This window comes from Coregonus lavaretus (assembly GCF_964263955.1).
Source record: "Coregonus lavaretus genome assembly, chromosome: 34".
NCBI lineage: Eukaryota > Metazoa > Chordata > Actinopteri > Salmoniformes > Salmonidae > Coregonus > Coregonus lavaretus.
Window position 1 is genome coordinate 18,689,928 of NC_140021.1, and position 20,694 is coordinate 18,710,621.

The window sequence follows — 20,694 nt, forward strand, 5'->3', positions numbered from 1 at the left end:
GAAGGAGGGAGGAGGAGAGAGGGTATAGAGACTCACATCTTCACCTTGCCATTATAAACACACACAAAACTAATCCAAAGGCCATCACACACACACACACACACACACACACACACACAATTATAGAACCCTTTAATCTCCCCTGGCCCCTGTAGATGAGAGGCTTATCAAGAGGCCCTTTGCTTTCACTTTCCTCTCAGATATTTGGTTGAGTGGAGGGTGGGATGGATGGAGGGATGGAGAGATGGAGAGAGCGAGGGCAGCTTCTATCCATCAATTCAAGGTCTATGCATGCTCTGAACTTCTTTCCTTCCACTCTGGCTTGTTTTCTGAACACCTGGCAACAACATGTGAATCAATATATGAAGAGTTTAATTCTAAAACACTATATATCAATTTTCTGAAATGTTGGTAAATTGTATTTTATTGTTTAAAGAGCTTATGAAAGAGATAGGTGTGTTTTCCCCCCATCTAATCATGGTATGAGGTTGTTTAATGACAGACATGTTTGAAATCTATCACTAGATGGGGTTTTTTCAGAGGCAAAAATAATCAAATTTTGTTGCAAAACGATATACTGTATATCGGCCTCACTCTCAGATAAAAAAGTAGCACTGCAAGGTTTTACACAGTCATGTGTCAAATAACTACATATTTTTATAAATAACTGTAAAAATTCAACATTTGTGACATCAATATTACAAAACATATATATTTTAAATGTAATCAATATGAGGGAGGCACAATACTGTGAGAGAAGAAGTAGTCAGGTGAATGTGAATATTTCTTAGTCAGTCAGAAAAGCGATGCAGTGAAATGTTGAAAGAATTGACGTAAAACAGGAAAGTTGTTAAATTGACTACAGGAAAATGAGATCAACAGATCAACTTGTGTGTTACGTCACAAACCATCAAATGAGCAAATGCGTGTGCTACATCACAAACCATGAAATGAGCAAATGTGTGCGCTACATCACTAACCATGAAATGCATAAAAGGGAAACTTTTAAACTGGAAGGCCACAGGCTGAGGAGCATTCCGAATGATCAAACAAAAAAACACACACGTTTATAGCAAAAACATATACAATATTCTGACAAGGATAGAAAAACAAAAGCATCTGGACGGCGTTCTGCTCAGTGTGTCTGTGTGTGTGTGTTTGTTTGAATACACCAGCAGGTGTGAGAAACAGATTGGATCGACTACGGCAGGATACGGGGAGTCCGGAATGGCCTGAGATTTAAGCTGATTCCAACTGGGCAGTGTATTTGAATTAGATAATCAGGAAGGAAGGCCACACTGACGGCTATTATATCCAACACCACATACGTGGATACTTTGCTAATGGGCAGATATGAGTTTAGGTCAAGCAGCAATCGCCCGAGTGAGAGCTTCAGCAATATCTGCTACACACTACACAAAGTACAGGGTGTCAGCAATAGCTGTTACACATAAAGAAGTATAGCTTCACAGACATTAGAACTCAGTTGGAACGTCTGTTGAGTTAATGTTTTCTATTTGTTTGAGGTATTTCAGTCGCTTGAACCCACACCTCTTCACACAGTGCACCTGCTTGACTTCAAGCCAGCCATTCTCAATACTCCAATGCTTTGTTTGTCCTACAATGTCAGAGATTGAGAGAGACATTGCATTAGAACCCCAGTCCTTTTAGTGGCTTTGGGGTAACAAACAACCACCCTCACAACGTGCCACCAAAAAAGGGACATTGGGGAAAAAAAGGATCCAACAAATGTCTGTCCTCTATCATGAAAGAGAGTAGAAAGTTCTTCCCAAAGGGACTGAAGAAGAGGACAGAGGAAATGATTATAATAATAGTTCAGTGGATGTTTCTTGTACTACCTCATCACTGAGCGTAATAACAAAGCAGTGGATCCAAATCATTAAATCAGTCGTCTGGAATAAAAGCTACGTGCCTGGTCAGTCTCCAGAAAAACACTGATGCCCAGGAGAAAATGATAACTAACAACCTGGAATAATAGGTTAGAGTTTTTAGATTGCACTGTAGACGCCTGGGCCAATCAATGGCTAAGTGATAATGCAATCAAGAGATGGAGTCCAACCTGAAAAGCTGCCTGAAGACAGAAGCTGGACCGATCGATAGGGGACTGGGAGAGAAGCCTGCTATACTTTGAAGTACACCACTGCAGATTTTGAGACCAGCGCTGAATGGAATATCTATCAAATAATATTCTGTTTGGGTCTGAGTTTCAGAGCCCCAGAAAGGTAGTGAGCTGGTTTGTATCTGTAACTGGGAGCTGATGCAGGAGGAGATACTGGCTGATGGTTGATAGTGATGCTGACTGATAGTTGTGAACATTGCTCAGAACACTAATGTGATGGGGAACAGCTGTGCTGGCTGCTGTGCTTAGCCCCCTCCATCTCACGTCAAACCACATACGCAGTCAGGGAGCCGAATCCACATGGAAAATACACACACATCCACACAGTGCTAAAACAGACAAAGCTCATGTCAGGTAACTCTCAGCATATCATTTGTATAGTTGTTAGTTAAAACCTCAGTCCTACTGTAGTCTCTGAAATCTCAGACCTGCTGGAACATTGTTCACATTGTGGGAGGCAACACGTCTGCCTAGGGAGACTAGTCCTACTGCACATAGCATGCATTTGATGAGTGAAGATAAATTATGTTCTTCTGTTGGTTGTCCTATGACATATCAGAGGAATGAATGTCTGAAAGGCCTGTCTTTGAAGACCCAAGGCTTAGGTCCTTCTGTGATGTGAAGTCACTCTGTGGAGTTTCATTCTGCTGATGGAAACCATGGATGACTCATGTGTTCGTCCAGAGTGCGAATTACGCAGGGAGAAGGGGGGCTAAACCCTCCTGAATGAGAGATATGAGCCCCCCTAAACTCAACAAAAGTCATACTTTGGGGGAGTATCTAAATAATACTAATTTAACCATTCTCATATTTGTTTAAAATGTAATTTTGTACTGCTACAGTTATAAATATGAAAATAAAAGCTTATTCCAAATGAAACAAACACCCCCACCTCTCTGTCATGTTTTTTTTTTCTTTATGCCCCATGTGGCTGCACTTCTCATCCCAGGACAGTCCTGTAGTTCAGCCCCTTTTCAGATGTCTTGACTTTTCTTTTTACAAAAAATGTCAATTTGTTAGAAAGATGCATCAATTAATTCAGGCTACAAGGGTGTAGGCCTAATGACAATCGGCGAGTGTGACTTTTTGGTGTTTTGTAACAGTTATCTCTTTCCACTCATTTGGATGCTGGAATTATTTTGGAGTGGACGAACTTGCGCAGGTAGCCTTTTTGAATTGATTTGTTTGACAATCAGATGACAACATGCATGACTGCATTCATGCCACATTAAAAGGTAATACATGTTTACCATTAAATGACATGTCTTTAATATTAGGCCCCCAAAAAATAGGAGGTCCTGTGAAAACAATAGAGACCCCCGCCCCCCCCACTCAAATGTCACAAAGGAAATACTACCATACTGGCATTCTAATACTGCAGTTGAAGAGTTTGGCACAAAATATGTAATTACAAACACATTTGTTTTTTAGCCACAAGTCAATGATGTAATGGAAACAAGATTAATCTAGTATTGAACATATGTTGCATTGATGGCATTTAGCAACATATCACAGACTATAGACAGCTATTATGGTTTTTTTAAAGTTTGAGAACTAAAGTTTAGAAATGGGGGCATCCCTCCCTTGTAATGTTCTTGTCTACGTCATGCATAACATTCAGCTTATGGACGTCTAAGCTGTTAATTGTCATTTTGGGGAATATGCAATGATTACTTACATCGCTTTAGGCTAGTTTTGGAGAGCAGTTCCACTTTTAATTACCCCAGAAACTAATAAAAAATCTACCACAGTCATAAAATACATTGAAATTCATTGAAACTCTAGCATGGCCAGACAGAGACTCCTGATTACCCCTGTTGGCAAATATCTCTCTCTCTATCTCTCTCTCACACCCAGCCATTAAATGACAGATGCTCTGATTCTCTCTACGTCTCTGTCTCTCTTCCCAGGTTGAAATAAAGTTATGTAACGGCCTTGTGGCTCGTCATTGTGGTGCATCCAGAGTTTAATCAAACAGAATAGCCTCCACAAAGAGTGACTCATCATAGTTTTACTCAAATACTATCTAATCTAGAGAAGGTATAATATCATTAGGGTGGTGATGCATATGGCCATAGGTGCAAGCAGGGTTTGCTGTAGCCTTAGTCAGCTTTTCCCGTTTTTACTGAATCACAGAGTCACAGAAAGTATTCAGTGCACTCATATTAAAAAATCTGTTGATTGAAGGGTTTAGCTTCTCATTCTAATTCTCTTCTGGTACCTCTTTCGGAGTGTTTGGGCACAGGAGGAGTGTGAGGAGTGAGACTGTGAATGTGAGAGAGAAATTGTGAGCGACCCTATTGATGGTGCTTATTGTGTATAATGAAACAGCCAAGCGGTGTCTGATTGGGACACTAACACTAAACCACAATCTTTCTACAGTGGGTATCATAAGTATTCACCCCCCCCCCCCCCCCCCTGAATTTTTTCACATTTTGTTGCATTATAAATTGGGATTAAAATGAATTCTATAGTGAGTTTTTTTGTCATTGATCTACACATTTCAAAGTGGATTTTTTATTTGTATTAATGAAAAATAAAACCCTAATATTCCTTGATTAGATAGATATTCACCCCCCTGAGTCAATACATGTTAGAAACACATTTAGCAGAGATTACAGATGTGAGTCTTCTTGGGTAAAGTCTCTAAGATCTTTGCACACCTGGATTGTACAATATTTGTCCATTTATTATTTTCAAAATTCTTCAAGCTTTGTCAAGGTGTTGGGGATGATGGCTAGACAGCAGTTTTCAAGTCTTGCATACATTTTCAAGCAGATTTAAGTCAAAACTCGAACTTGGCCACTCAGGAACATTCACAACCAGTGTAGATTTGGCCTTGTTGTCACGACTTAGGCCGAGGCTGCCTCCCCTCCTTGTTCGGGCAGGCTTCGGCGTTCGTCGTCACCGGCTTACTAACTACTGCCGCCCCAATCATCATCACATTTGTCTTGTCCTGTTTATCACACACACCTTGTTCTAATCCCCTCATTAGTCCATGTATAAGTGTTCCCTCTGCCCCCTTGTCCTTGTGGGTGATTGTTAGTTGTGAGAGTAGTATAACTCGGTGGAGCTACTCGTACATTTTGTTGCCAGGGTAGATTTTACCCTGTGCCTATGTATTATTGGATTCTACCGTTACAGTGTATTTGCCAGGGATGAGAGTTTCCCCTGTGCCTGTTTCGTTGATCGCTATTTGAGTGCATTTGTGTGTCAACGAAGGAATAAACTCTGTATTCGGTGATTACCCTCCTGCGCCTGACTCCGTTCATCACACTCATCACACTTGTGTTGTAGGTTATTGTCCTGCTGAAAGGTGAATTTGTCTCCCAGTGTCTGGTGTAAAGCAGACTGAAGCAGGTTTTCATCTAGGATTTTGCCTGTGCTTAGCTCCATCTCATTTCTTATTATCCTGAAAAACTCCCCCATCTTTGCTGATGTCAAGCATACCCACACCATGATGCAGCCACCACCATGCTTGAAAATAAGGAGGCAGTTATTCAGTGATGTGTTGGACTTGCCCCAAACATAAGCCTTTGCATTTAGGCCAAAACGTTTATTCCTTTGCTGTGTTTTTTTGCAGTATTACTTTAGTGCCTTGTTGCATACAGGATGCATGTTTTGAAATATTTTTATTCTGTATAGTATTCTTCTTTTCACTCTGTCATTTAGGTCATTATTGTGGAGTAACTACAATGTTGTTGATCCATTCTCAGTTTTCTCCTTTCACAGCCATTGAACTCTGTAGCTGTTTTAAAATCAACAATGGCCTCATGGTGACATCCCTGAGCAGTTTCCTTCCTGTCCTGAAGCTCAGTTTAGAAGGACGACTGTATCTTTGTTGAGTCTGGGTGGTTTAATACATCATCCACAGCATACTTATTAACTTGACCATCCTTAAAGAGATATCCAATGTCTGATTTGTTATTGTTACACATCTACCAATCACTGCACTTCTTTATGAGGCTTTCGAAAAGCTCCCTGGTCTTTGTAGTTGAATCTGTGCTTGAATTTCAATACTTGACTGAGGGACCTTACAGATGTTGTATGTATTGGGGACAGAGGAAGGGGTAGTCATTAAAAAATCATGTAACTTATTATGTGATTTGTTTAGCCAATTTTTACTCCTGAACTAATTTAGGCTTGACTAAACAAAATGGGTGAATACTTTTGCAACAACTATATTTTATTTTTTAATACATTTGTTAACATTTGAAGAGTCTCATTCTAAAACCCTATCTATCCATTTTCATAAATGTTAGTAAATTATATTTTTTCATGATGGTTTCATTTCAGACAGACAAATAATATTTTTCTAAATGCTATAAATCCTCCTCACTCTCACAGAAATAAGTAGTACAGCTACGTTTTACAATGGAGGAAAAGGTCATTGTAGGTGATTGAACCATTCCTAGCATGTTAATGGTATTGCCAACAAACCACACTAACCATACTATGCTACAAACCTAAGAGCCAGGGGTCTATGGGGCTAAGAACAGACAAACAGAAAACAACAGACAAAAACACCATGCAGGCAGAGAGACAGAGAGAAATAGAGATATCCACTGAGGATGAGAAAGCTACGTGGTGTTTATGTTCCACTGTCAGACATCTGGCAGTGCTGGACAGACATGTGGTCAATGCACTTCCTCTGTTAGGTTTGTTTGGTCTCTGGGCTGTATCAGGGATAGTTTTGGCTGTCTTCCTATCCAATATTGTACGAGCTTGGTTTTGTTACTCTGTGTGTGTGTGTGTGTGTGTGTGTGTGTGTGTGTGTGTGTGTGTGTGTGTGTGTGTGTGTGTGTGTGTGTGTGTGTGTGTGTGTGTGTGTGTGTGTGTGTGTGTGTGTGTGTGTTAGGGGTTAGGTTTAGGAGTTGGGTTAGGTTAAGGGTTAGGGTTAGGTTAGGGGTTAGGGAAAATAGGATTTTGAATGGGAATCAATTGTTTGTTCCCCACAAGGGATAGTAAAACAAATGTGTGTGTGTATATGTGTGTAAGAGAGAGAGAGACAAGAGAGAGAAAGGAGAGAAAAGAGAGAGAGAGAGAGACAAGAGAGATGAGAGAGAGAGAGAGTGAGTGAGAGAAAGAAAGAGAGAGAGAGACAAGAGAGAGAAGAGAGAGAGAGAGAGAGGAGGGACAAGAGAGATGAGAGAGTGAGTGAGTGAGAGAAAGAAAGAGAGAGAGAGAGACAAGAGAGACAAGAGAGAGAAGAGAGAGAGAGAGAGAGAGAGAGAGAGACAAGAGGTCAAGAATGATGAAAGTTGGATAGCAGCCAGACTTAAGCTTCCAAATGACATCATTAATTCCATACACACACACGCACACACACACAGCTTTCCCAGACCACACACAGCTTTCCCAGAACAGACACACACAGCTTTCCCAGACCTGTACTATAATAATGGGTTTTATATAAAGACACCGAGTCGGAGGATGTACTACAACACCACATCGAATACAAAGATAAAGTAGAAATGGAATAATAGACGTGAATGGGATTTTTGGGGGCTTTTTATTATTTGTCATGGTTGTGGAGATGACAAGTGTAGCATACATGCTTATGGGAGTGTTTATTTGAAGCCAGGTCCCCCTTGTAGGTAACTAGTAACTGATCTAGTCCTGGTCTGAGGCTTACCTTTGTGACGTCTTCTTGTATTTCCTTCTGTGGGAGAAAAACAAATACACCATTAATGTTTATGGCATCAGTCTCCATTGTCTTTTGTAATTTTTCAGAAGAATCAATCCATCCAATATATGAATCCATATAATTGTAATCCTATACCGTAGGTAGAGCACTGACGTCATTCATTATATCATTCATCTACATGCTTGGAATGAATTTGAAAAAGACTATGGATGTGACAAATTATCATTACTTGCTTTATAGTACACTTCTTTTGACCAGGGCCCAAAGAGCTCTGGTCAAAAGTAGTGCACTATATAGGAAATAGGGTGCGATTTGGGATGCACCCTATGTTCTCTGGGTTTTCATCCTCTTTTAACCTCTATAAACTCAGTCCATATTGAGATAATGTTGGTCTAAGTGCATTTGGTACATTTATAGCGGATGATCCCTTTAATCTAAAGTCAATGCCACCCTGCATACCAGACGGTCAACAGTGTTGTTGGTTTAGCTTTGGGACTGAATTATCATCCACATTCGTAGAGACAAGCAAATATGCAGTTGCGAAAAGTTCAATCATAATTTGTTGTTTGATTGATAAATAATTATTATTGAATGGATCGTTTTCGCACAAGCACTCCGATACTTGAAAGGGTGATAGTTGGGTGACAGATTCCCTATTAGCAAATTCAGACGTCTGCTAAGACCATAAAACGTAACAATTATGGGAAGAATATGAGAAAACATATTAAATGCATGTTTCTGCTCTTTGACATGGTCTATAGCTAAACACAACGTGAACAATTCTCAGGAGAATATTATCAACAGTCCTCCCTCATTCTGTTTATCTCTCCCTCTCTCTTTTAAATATCTGTTCTCTCTCAGTCACAGCCAGGAAGTGTATGGGACAGATAAGATCATGGATGCAATGACCCAAAAAAAACAATGGACTGGTCTGGTTCAGCGTGACCACAGAAACAGAATGTATTCTAATTCTATGGTTCAGACACCTGGTTACTTGATCTGGCCTAGGTCATGTTCAGTCATTTCTTTCCGTTTATCTGTTCTTAGCACCATAGACCCCTGGCTCTTAGGTGTGTAGCTGACTGCAGGCTGTGACCTCATGGTGTCAACATATTAAGGTTTGTTGGCAATACAATTAATATGCTAGGAAGGGTTCAATCACCATACAATTATCTCTTCCTCCATACACACATATAACCACAACACATTTTACAATGTCTCCACCGTTCATATACGAGCCCACCTGGATTGTGTTGGTATTTATGTGCCAAAACATCTCTCCTAAAGACAATTACAGATTAATTAGGCCTAAACTTTAATGTCTGTAAGTCTGTGATCAATCTCCCAAAATGCTATCCAGGGCACCGTAAAGCCACAGTAATAGCAATGAGAGAGAGGTTTAGATGGCATATAAATATTAAACCACATTCCCCTTCTCCTACTGATCGCCCCTCCTTTTGCGAGAAAGAGAGAGAGAGAGAGAGAGAGAGAGAGAGCGAGAGAGAGAGAGAGAGAGAGAGACACAGACAGAAACATTGAGAGAGAGATAGCGAGAGAGAGACAGATAGAAATAGAGATAGAAATAGAGAGAGAAAGAGAGAGAGAGAGAGGACAGGCTCATGTTGACGTCGGAGCAGTCAATCAATGTCATCTGTGAGGAATAATAACCAGACAAGACGAGGCGGATGGTCCCTGAGATTAGGACCAGGACAAATGGTTGTTGTCTGGGCCAATTGTCTGTCTATGATGGAGAGGGTATATCTATGGTCTAGGGTCAGGGCTGGGCTGGGGCCATAGGTATCAAGCGTCTCAGAGTAGCAGTGCTGATCTAGGATCAGGTCTTGTAATCTTATTCTAAAAGCCAAAACTGATCCTAAATCAGCACTCCTACTCCAAGACGCCCCTGATCTAGTAATACTATACTGAGGGTCTTCTGGGATGATGTTGTCACTCATAATGACAGAAGATTAGGCAACAATGATGGACATCAGGGACTGCAGCCTGAGCACCAGGATCACAGCTGAGACCATCCATACTCTCTGATGACACACAAAGGCAGACAACGATGTGTTTGTTTCTACTGACTTGAGATCACATACTGAACATTAGAAATGTACACACACAGGCACACACAGACACAAACCTATCCATATGCACAAACGTGTGTGTGCTTTCATTAACACACAATGTGTGGGGATCAAATGTATATCTTTGGGGGTTATTTCTAGAAGGTCATTGGGGTGCAAAAATATTTTTCATCACTTTTTTTCATCCTAAAATGTAACTTTATTTCTATCTCTGTGAAGCTTTGATGTGGAGGGGAAAACAGTCAGAAAACAGCAGACATACAATTAGTAAGCCAATTAGTAATTATGAGTAGCTAACCATTAGCTGTGTGTAACTGTGTTGACTGCCTGGCTGTCTGTGTGTCTGTTGACTGCCTGGCTGCCTGTGTGTCTGTTGACTGCCTGGCTGTCTGTGTGTCTGTTGACTGCCTGGCTGCCTGTGTGTCTGTTGACTGCCTGGCTGCCTGTGTGTCTGTTGACTGCCTGGCTGCCTGTGTGTCTGTTGACTGCCTGGCTGCCTGTGTGTCTGTTGACTGCCTGGCTGCCTGTGTGTCTGTTGACTGCCTGGCTGCCTGTGTGTCTGTTGACTGCCTGGCTGCCTGTGTGTCTGTTGACTGCCTGGCTGCCTGTGTGTCTGTTGACTGCCTGGCTGCCTGTTTGTCAGTGTTGACTGGCTGGTTGCATACTGTAACCTCTGGGTCCCTGGATGTTTGCTCCTTTCTGCTACATTAATCTGATTGCGCATGTACTTCACCACTGTCTCATTCGATAATTCAAATCCTCATAAAATATATCCTCTGGTAATATGTATAGGAAAACAGAAGCGCAAAGCCGGTGTAGGCAAGAATATGCCCTTTGAGCATCAAACATAATGAATTGTGTTGAAACCATATGATGAAAAAATAGGCTGATTACACATTCCTCTCTAAACATGTTCTTCAAATAACTTTCACAGAGGTTTTAAAGGCATTTCAACCATTAACTCATTAACTTTCAATGTGTTTTAAAAATGACCCCCAAAAATTACCAAATTGACAGGATTGGTAATCTAGGCTGCAGTACCCTCAAAGTCAAGCGTGAACAGAGTGAAATACTTGCACTCAAAACACTAAAACACAAGTATGCAGAGACATAAACACTGACAAATCATTAACACAATGACAAATAGTGGGAATAATAAAAACAGAAAGAATTACTCACAGTCCTCTCAGCCTCAGCCATATCTTCTCAATCTGGTCTGGCTGCAGAAACTTCAGAGAGTTACTCTCAAAATCCTCTATCTCCTTGGTCGGCGATTCCATGTCTAAGATATTAACCAGGCAAAAGGACATGAAAGTCTAAAGTCTAAATTCCGCAGAGCCAGCCCACTTCAGCAGCGCGATCAGAGGATGGAAAAGTGGAAGTTTATTCAGAGCGTTGTGCTGCTTCAGAGTCGTCCTCTATCTCTCGATCCCTGTACTCTAATCCTCTGTCTATACAAATCCCTATCCCATCTCTGTCAGCAGTGTGACAGCTGGAGTCTGTTCCTCATCCTTCTCTTCCCTCCTCATCCTCCTGTCCTGCTCTGTATCAGGTCCTGTTGAGGATAGCTGGGGCTAGCGGTGCAGCTGCATCAGGGGAGCTGGGGCTAGCGGTGCAGCTGCGTCAGGGGAGCTGGGGCTAGTGGTGGAGCAGCGTCAGGGGCCCCCTGGCTGTGATCTGTGTGTGCTCTGCTTCAGTCACCAGCAGCTTCTCTCAGGTGCTCACTGAGCGCGTGCAGCTCAGGAGGTGGAAGGGTGAAGGCGGGGGGGGGGGGGGGGTCCACAACCACGCTCCGCCCCATGGAGGGGAGAGGGGGAGGAGAGAGTGGAGGGGGGAGGATTACCGGGCTGCTGCTGCTGCTGTCGTCGTGCCGGGTATCAGAGAGCAGCCGCTTCCACTGCTAATTCCACCGCTACTACTATCATTCATATCATAGAGGGAGAGGAGGAGAGGGGAGAGAGATAGAGAGAGAGAGAGAGAGAGAGAGAGAGAGAGAGACAGAGAGAGAGAGAGAGAGAGAGAGAGAGAGAGAGAGAGAGAGGACAGGCTCACGTTGATGTCGAGAGAAGCAAAGGCTGGGAATTAGAGAAAGTGAGAGTGACAGAAGGATACAAAGAGAAGGAAAATCCAGAGACGGACAGGGCTGTTCAAGACTGGATGCAAGTGTGTTAGTGTGTGCAGATAAATATTGAGTGAGTGTGAGAGAGAGCGAGAGAGAGAGAGAGAGAGAGAGAGAGAGAGAGAGAGAGAGAGAGAGGGAGACACTGAGAGAGAGGATAGCTGTGTAATGATTGGAGGTGCTTCAGTGTGTGAATAGGAGGGGCAGAGTGTGCTGAACTGCACTCCTAAAAGCCTTCTTTCTCTTTCTCTCCCTCTCCGTTTTCTCCTCCCCTCTCGTTTTCCTTCTTGTTCTCTATACCCCCCACCCCCCTCTCTCTCTCTCTCTCTCTCTCTCTATTCCTCTCGCCCTTCCTCCCTCCCTCTCTCCTCCCTCTTTTTCTCTCTTTGCCTGTCTGTCTATCTCTTTCTTTTTTCTTTGAATGTTCAGTGATTAGATCATTAGATCAGATCAGATCAGATTAGATCAGGGTTTCTCAAACTCAGTCCTGGGGCCCCATCTGGGTGCATGTTTTGGTTTTTGACCTAGCACTACACAGCTGATTCAAATAACCAACTCATCATCAAACTTTATTATTTGAGTCCACTGAGTACAGTGCTAGGGCAAAAAAAAAAACAGGACCGAGTTTGGGAAACTCTGGATTAGATCACAGAACATCAGGCAAACATGAATGACAAAGAACGGTAACGCTGACCTCTACAAAAAGCAACAAGCGTCTCAACTTCGCTACATAATAAACACAACATCATGACATCTCAAGACATTGCACACATGCTTTCAATCAAAATAACGTATTTGATGAGCTCCCTCAGCCCAGGGGCCAATGGAGGGGTATGACAAGACAAGATGAGATGAACCCGACTCTGTCTACATCCCAAATGGCACCCTATTCCCTATATTGTAAACTACGTTTGACCATAGGGCTCTGGTCAAGTAGTGCACTATGTAGGGAATATGGTGTCATTCTGTACGCAGCCCCCAAATCTCTCAATACGACATGGGGAAATCACATGTCATTGCCCTCATCAACATAGGTAATGACGGTGCTCATCAAGCATGTCTGCCCAAACAATGAGATTGATAACACGCTCTGAAGTTTCCAGAAGGAAAACATAATCCACAATCGGCCCGAGTCCCAAATGGCACCCTATTCCCTTTATAGCACACTACTTTTGACCAGAGCCATATGGGTAGGGCCTTGGTCAAAAGTAGTGCACTATATAGGAAATAGGGTGCCATTTGGGACACACCCTTGGATCCTACAATACAGAGACGCTTGTGGATGTTTGTTTAATTGCATCAGATATTGTAGTTATTATCTAATTGCAATGATTGTGAGGGAGGAGGAATAAAAATAACCAATAAAGTGCCATCAGGCCTTCCCTTATTTCCGAGAACGGGGTAGTTAGTGTAGCCGTTGTTTGTTATGATTCGGCCCCTACAGGAAATTGAAAGGTCTTATCAGAATCAAAACATGTCACATTACTGTGCACTAGGCAGGGAAAATGCAGGGTTTGGACATAGTCCAGAGAAAGAGAGAGAGAGAGAGAGAGAGAGAGAGAGAGAGAGAGAGAGAGAGCATCTGGATGATTTCACTTCAGGCCCATCAGATATCCTAAATGTGTATATAGTGTATACCATCATGCACTTCACCATATTACTTACATTATGAGCAGTATAGGAAGATGTTTTGATAACAACTGCTTCTCTGGCAGGGCTGTGCACATGTGACGGACGTCACAGTGCATGCTTAGCGAGTACAGCTTCCTCCTGATTCAGCTCATACCGAGCTATTCGGAGACACAAGTGGGGACACTGTCACACCCTGATCTGTTTCACCTGTCTTTGTGCTTGTCTCCACCCCCCTCCAGGTGTCGCCCATCTTCCGCATGATCCCCAGGGTATTTATACCTGTGCTCTCTGTTTGTCTGTTGCCAGTTCATCTTGTCTCGTCAAGCCTACCAGCGTTTTTCCTGTACTCTTGTTTTTTCTCTAGTTCCTGTTTTCTAGTTTTCCCGGTTTTGACCATTCTGCCTGCCCTGACCCTGAGCCTGTGTGCGTTCTGTACCTTGTGACACTGCCTTGGATTACTGACCTCTGCCTGCCCTTGACCTGTCATTTGCCTGCCCCCCTGTTTTTGTAATAAACTTTTGTTACTTCGAAACTGTCTGCATCTGGGTCTTCTCCTGAGCCGTGATAGTACAAACTGGCCATGACGGACCCAGCAGACTCGGATCAGCTCCGCAACGCCTTCTCCTCCCAAGGAGCCACCATTGAAAGCACGAGGAGTTGCTTCGTGGTCTTATGGAAGGGTTCAAGACCTTGGCCGAACGCCATGACCGAGCATTGAACACATTGCTGGAGCAATTCCGCGGGTTGTCTGTCAGGCAGCCTACCACGACGGTAACCTCCCAGCCCCTCAGTAACCCGGCTGTTAGCAGCGCGGCCTCCCCGGCCACCCCGGTTTCCAGAGAACCCCGCTTACCTCCCATGGAATGCTTCGCTAGAGAGTCGGGAACCTGTCGGGCGTTTCTCGCTCAGTGTTCTCTCATCATCGAGCTGCAGCCCTCCTCCTTCCCCTCGGACCGCTCAAAGATACGAGCGTACCTCATCACACTGATGTCCGGGAGGGCACTCGCCTGGGCTACGGCAGTGTGGGAACAACAGTCGGCCGTATGCTTCAGTCTGGAGGAGTTCCTGGCGGAGGTGAAGAAGGTTTTTGATGCTCCATTGTACGGGAGATAGGCTGCCCGGAAGTTACTCCAGATTTGGCAAGACTCCCGCAGTGTGGCAGACTATGCAGTGGATTTCCGTACGTTGGCAGCTGAGAGTGCCTGGAACCCGGAATTGCTGTTCGACACGTTCCAGCACAGAGTATCGGAGGAAGTTAAGGACGAGCTAGCAGCCCGGGAACTACCGGCGGATCTCGACTCGCTCATCACCTTGACCATCCGGATCGATGGGCGGCTACGGGAACGTAGGAAGGAGAGGAGGTCCAATTCCACTCGCCCGCCCAAGGATTCCACCTCACCTCCGAGGCATCCTGGAAGTCCCCGACGTCTCCGTTACCGAGAGAACCCAAGGCTACCCGAGTTCCCCGAGAGTCTCCGAAGTCTGCCAATTCACCTCTTTCCGAGCCGATGCAACTAGGCAAAGCTAGACTGTCCCCAGCCGAACGTCTACACAGGCTTCACACAAAGATGTGCATGTATTGTGGGACTACTGGTCATTCCGTGTCCTCCTGTCCACTAAAAGACCAGGCTCACCGTTAGAGGCGAGTACTCTGGTAGGCCATACGGATAACTTTTCCTCTCCCCTTACTCGCACCCCTTTCCATGCCATCCTGCTGTGGGGAAACCAGTCATGCATCGACTACCGGGGCTACCCACTACCACTCATCACCTCGGCCTTTGAGCCACTCCAAGGGGCCACCGTTTTCTCCAAGCTGGACCTGTGGAACGCCTACCACCTGGTGCGGATATGGGAAGGGGACGAGTGGAATACTGCCTTCAACACGGCCAGCGGTCACTACGAATATCTGGTCATGACATTTGGCCTTACCAATGCTCCAGCTGTGTTCCAGGCCCTGGTTGCAATGCAACTTTTGACACAAATCAGCTACTTCGACCACTTTGCCAACAACTTAGACAAAAACTTATGAAATCTTCCTCTACTTCACTGCTTTTCAAATCTGAAATAGGAACAGAATTATCTGGTATCGATCCAACTTTACAGCTGTTTTGTAACCGCATCAACAATTATTTTCTGTAACTTTTTATAAATTGAAATGTTGACCACTTTCCCAACAAGTTAGACAAAAAGTTAGAGTGTATGACATTTTTGTCTACTTCTCTGCTATTCAAATCAGAACAGAATTATCTCCTAGCAATCAAAAGTTACAGCTGCGAGTCAAAGTTTAGAGTGACAAAAAGTAGCTAGATAACGTCAACTAACAGCTCTCTGTCACATTTATAGTAAGTATAGTATTTTATAAAAGGATAAAACGATATAACAAGAAAAGATAACAAGCAGAATAATACATCTTTAAATACAAATAATTAGAACATGGCTTTTTTGGCGGGCGGTTGTTGTTTTGGCGGATGGTTGTTGTGGTTGGTCCTGTGTTCTCTCTGGCATCCTTTCCCCCTTGCGGCAGGTGTGGATGCGGGTGCGTTTGCACGCTCGGCCCATTTCTTCCGCAGTCAACCATGTGGGGTGCATTTTTGTGTTTGAAAAGGTGCGGCGTTAAGTGAGTGAGAGGGGAAATGGTTGCATATCCCAGAGCCGACGGGGGTCTATGAGCATGGGTAGTGAGAGAGAGCTTTCAATTTTGTGTAGATGAGGGATATACATTTTTAAATATAGTATACATCTAATCAAATCTTTTATTGTCCTATCATGATGGAAATATCCCTAACCCTATAACCTCAATCCCCACCAAGTTCCCATCTCTTTTATGGACCTGTTGTGAGTATGCAGCCTAAACAGAGAAATAAATGCGGTCAGAGACCTACTTGAGCAGCACCGCCCCCTCAAGATTCTGAGCCTGCCTGGCAGGGTTGGTCCTACAAAGCCAGAGCTCCCTGATGGGAGAGCATTATATACAAGGAAATTCTCAAAGCTGCTAATGAGAACCTTGACGACCTTTTACCAAGACGGTGGGGATTCCGGTGGGGTACCCCCACCCAGGAGTGGCAGTGCTGGCAACACTGGCTGCAGTAACCCATTGGGAGGGGGTCACACTCGGACAATCGAGAGGGGATTTATCATTGTGGCCCAGGTGGCACAAAATAATCAAAGGTCTGACCGCACGGAGATGCTTGGGAAAATGGTTACAACAGGGGATCAGAGTGTTTGTGTCTCAGGTGAAGAGGGTGGATCTGATCTCCATCACCTAGGACTTGACATTGATTAAGTAGATTAATCAAATCTCACATTGTTGTCAATTTCTGCTCAATCTGCATGCTTTCTCAATCAGCTTTAACTGTATGTGCACTCGTAAATCAGGTTATTTCTTGAGTTGGGCTCTGGGATATAACAGCCATTGAGTATCTGATTTTATGGTGGATTGTGGAGGAGGGGGGTTGAGTGTGTTGGAGTATGTGAGTATGTGCATGTGTGTTTGTCCGGCATCTGTTGTGGGGGGTGGGGATGTTGGGGGGGGGACCACGGGAATTATTTGCTAGGATAATAATTGCTTGTCAATAAATTAAATGTAATACAATGGCAATCCGGGTTATATGTTAAAATCCTACGCATGAACTGCCGACATTATTATGCATATTAATTGGTAATGATGGAAAATAGGATATGCATTTTTATTTTTAAATAGTTATATATATATATATATAGAGAGAGGGAGGTGACAGCATTGGAGATGCTTTTGGCGGTTAATCTGCTTCTGTTTTGTGGGTAGCACTGTGTGCTGTTTTCGATGGATGGGTCCTGGCCTCTCGGGCCTTAGGGATCCGGAGGGACGTGGGTGGGATCCCGATCACTGGGATGACGGCTCAATTTGGGATGGGGAGGGGCTTTAGCGGGGGAATTAGTGGAGAACAATTGAAGGGTTACTCAGTAGCAATGCAAATATCACGGTACAGCTACATGGACACTCAATCATTACGGTATTTTTTATTGGTACATTTACAAACATATATAATAATAAATAGACTTGAAACTTGTATCTCATTATGGTGTATGGTGAAATAAGTATAGCCAGTTATAATTGTAATGGCTTAGCTGATAATAACAAAAAAAGAACAATATTTACATGGCTCAAAGAGAAGGAATATAATATCTATTCTACAGGAAACTCATTCAACAATTCGAGATGAAGTTGCGTGGAAAAAGGAATGGGGGGGGGGGGGGGTGGGAAATATACTTCTCCCATGGGCAAAGAAATTCAAAAGGGGTGATGATTTTAATTAATAGTAATTTCGATCCAAATGTGCAAATTGTCCAAATAGATACGCAAGGTAGATGGATTATTTTAAATATGTTATTGGACCATAAACAGATATGGCTCATTAAACTTTACGGACCAAATAATGATGATCCACAATTCTTTGACAATATATATAATAAATGATCAACCCTGCAAGCAATTCAAGACAATATTATTATGGTGGGGGATTATAACACTGTTTTAAATAGCTCAATGGACCGTAAAGGAAATCACACCACAAACAATCATCCACATGCTCTTAAGGAAAGTGGTTATAAGGTGAATGCACCAATTTGTAAGTCGCTCTGGAAAAGAGCGTCTGCTAAATGACGTAAATGTAAATGTAAATGAAATGGTGAATGTCATGGATACATTAGAACTAGTAGATATATGGAGGCTTAAATATACTGATCTAGTGAGATATACATGGTGGAGACTCAATCAAGCTAGTCATCTTGACTTCTTTCTTTTCTCATTCTGGTTGGCACCAAAAGTTTAAAAAAAAGTGTTGGTAGGGGACAGAATGCGGTCGGACCATCAGATCATTGGCATATACATTACTCTTACTGAATTTCCACGTGGGCGAGGATATTGGAAATGTAATCAAAGCCTATTGGATGATAATTTATTTATAATTAGAACAAAGGAATTTATAACTGACTTTTTCCGACATAACATAGGTACAGCAAATCCCCTTATTGTATGGGACACCTTTAAATGTGCCTTTAGAGGCCATGCAATTCAGTACTCATCTCGAAAACAAAAGCAATTTAGGTCAAAAGAGTTTATACTAAGAAAGGAAATAGAAAGTCTAACAGAACAGATAGATGGCAATAAAAACTGTAACATAGAGGCTCAGAATAAATTAGAGGAAAAACTAAAAGAAATTGAGAAACTTATTCAAGAAAGATCAAGTGTAATATATTATAAAAAATAAAGCAAACTGGATGGAATATGGGGAAAAATGCACAACATTATTTTTTAATCTTCAACATAGGAATGCTACCAAAAAGAACTTAATGAAACTGGTTACAATTGACGGAGTCACCCATGATTCACCAAATTATATTTTGAAGGATTAAACAAAGTACTTTAAGCATATGTTTTCTTTTCAGTCGCCTCCATCTCCTCTAACTGAAGCTAATTGTAGAGATTTTTTTCTATTGATAATGTCAAATTAACAGCCATACAGAAAGACTCATGTGAAGGTGGGGGCTCCTGAGTGGCGCAGTGGTCTAAGGCACTGCATCGCAGTGCTAACTGTGCCACTAGAGGTCCTGGTTCGAATCCAGGCTCTGTCGCAGCCGGCCGCGACCGGGAGACTCATGGGCGGCGCACAATTGGCCCAGCGTTGTCCAGGGTAGGGGAGGGAATGGCCGGCAGGGATGTAGCTCAGTTGATAGAGCATGGCGTTTGCAACGCCAGGGTTGTGGGTTCGATTCCCACGGGGGGCCAGTATAAAAAAAAAATATATTCACTAACTGTAAGTCGCTCTGGATAAGAGCGTCTGCTAAATGACTAAAATGTAAAATGTAAGGTGAAATTACAGATGAGGAACTTCTGGATGCAATTAAAGACTTTAAGTCCGGGAAAACTCCAGGGTTGGATGGCATTCCAGTCGAGGTATACCAAACCTTTTGTGATATACTAAGAGGACCGTTATTAGCATGTTTTAACCACTCCTATGTAAATGGTAGATTATCTGACACTCAAGAAGAAGGTCTGATCTCATTATTACTGAAACAGGATACAAGTGTAAAATATAAAGATCCAGTCCATTTATAAAATTGGAGGCCCCTTACACTTCAGTGTTGTGATGCAAAAATTATAGCAAAATGTATAGCGCATAGAATTAAAAAGGTATTGTCGTATATTATTCATTCTAATCAGACAGGGTTTTTACATGGAAGATACATTGGAGATAATATAAGGCAAGTATTGGAAAAAATAGAACGCTATGGAAAATATGGGAAACCAGACCTGCTATTCATAGCAGACTTCGAAAAGGCATTTGATAAAGTACGACTGGGGTTTATATATAAATGCCTGGAGCATTTCAATTTTGGAGAATCTCTTATAAAATGGGTCAAAATCATGTATAGTAACCCTAGGTGTAAAATAGTAAATAATGGCTATTTCTCCGAAAGTTTTAAACTGTCAAGAGGAGTGAAACAAGGTTGTCCACTATCGGCATATCTATTTATTGTGGCCATCGAGATGTTAGCTATTAAAATCAGATCCAATAATAATATCAGAGGATTAGAAATCCAGGGCTTAAAAACAAAGGTGTCATTGTACGCTGATGATTAATGTTTTCTTTTAAATCCACAACTAGAATCCCTCCACAGCCTCATAGAGGATCTAGATACATTTTTTAACCTCTCTGGATTACAGCCAAATTATGACTTACTCCCGAGTGGTGCAGTGATCTAAGGCACTGCATCGCAGTGCTAGCTGTGCTACTAGAGATCCTGGTTCGAATCCAGGCTCTGTTGTAGCCGGCCGCGACCGGGAGACCCATGGGGCGGTGCACAATTGGCCCAGCGTCGTCCAGGGTAGGGGAGGGAATGGCCTGCAGGGATGTAGCTCAGTTGGTAGAGCATGGCATTTGCAATGCAGGGTTGTGGGTTCGATTCCCACGGGGGGCCAGTATGAAGAAAAAAAAAACTGTAAGTCGCTCTGGATAAGAGCGTCTGCTAAATGACTAAACTGTAAATGACAAATGTACTATATTACGTATTGGATCACTAAAAAATA

The 20,694-nt window shown here is 42.8% G+C and overlaps 1 protein-coding gene across 2 annotated transcripts in view; it reads right to left on the reverse strand.

Annotated features, from left to right (window-relative positions):
• pde1ca (phosphodiesterase 1C, calmodulin-dependent a) overlaps positions 1-11,510 on the reverse strand; it is a 102,505-nt gene extending 90,995 nt beyond the window's left edge. For both annotated transcript variants that reach the window (XM_084152252.1, XM_084152253.1), the window contains exons 1-2: positions 11,054-11,510; positions 7,776-7,802 (exon numbers count right to left, since the gene is read on the reverse strand). In XM_084152252.1, the coding sequence (XP_084008378.1) occupies positions 7,776-7,802; positions 11,054-11,184 (158 nt within the window). In that variant the 5' untranslated portion in view covers positions 11,185-11,510. The remainder of the gene's footprint in view (positions 1-7,775; positions 7,803-11,053) is intronic.
• Positions 11,511-20,694: the final 9,184 nt, after the last annotated feature.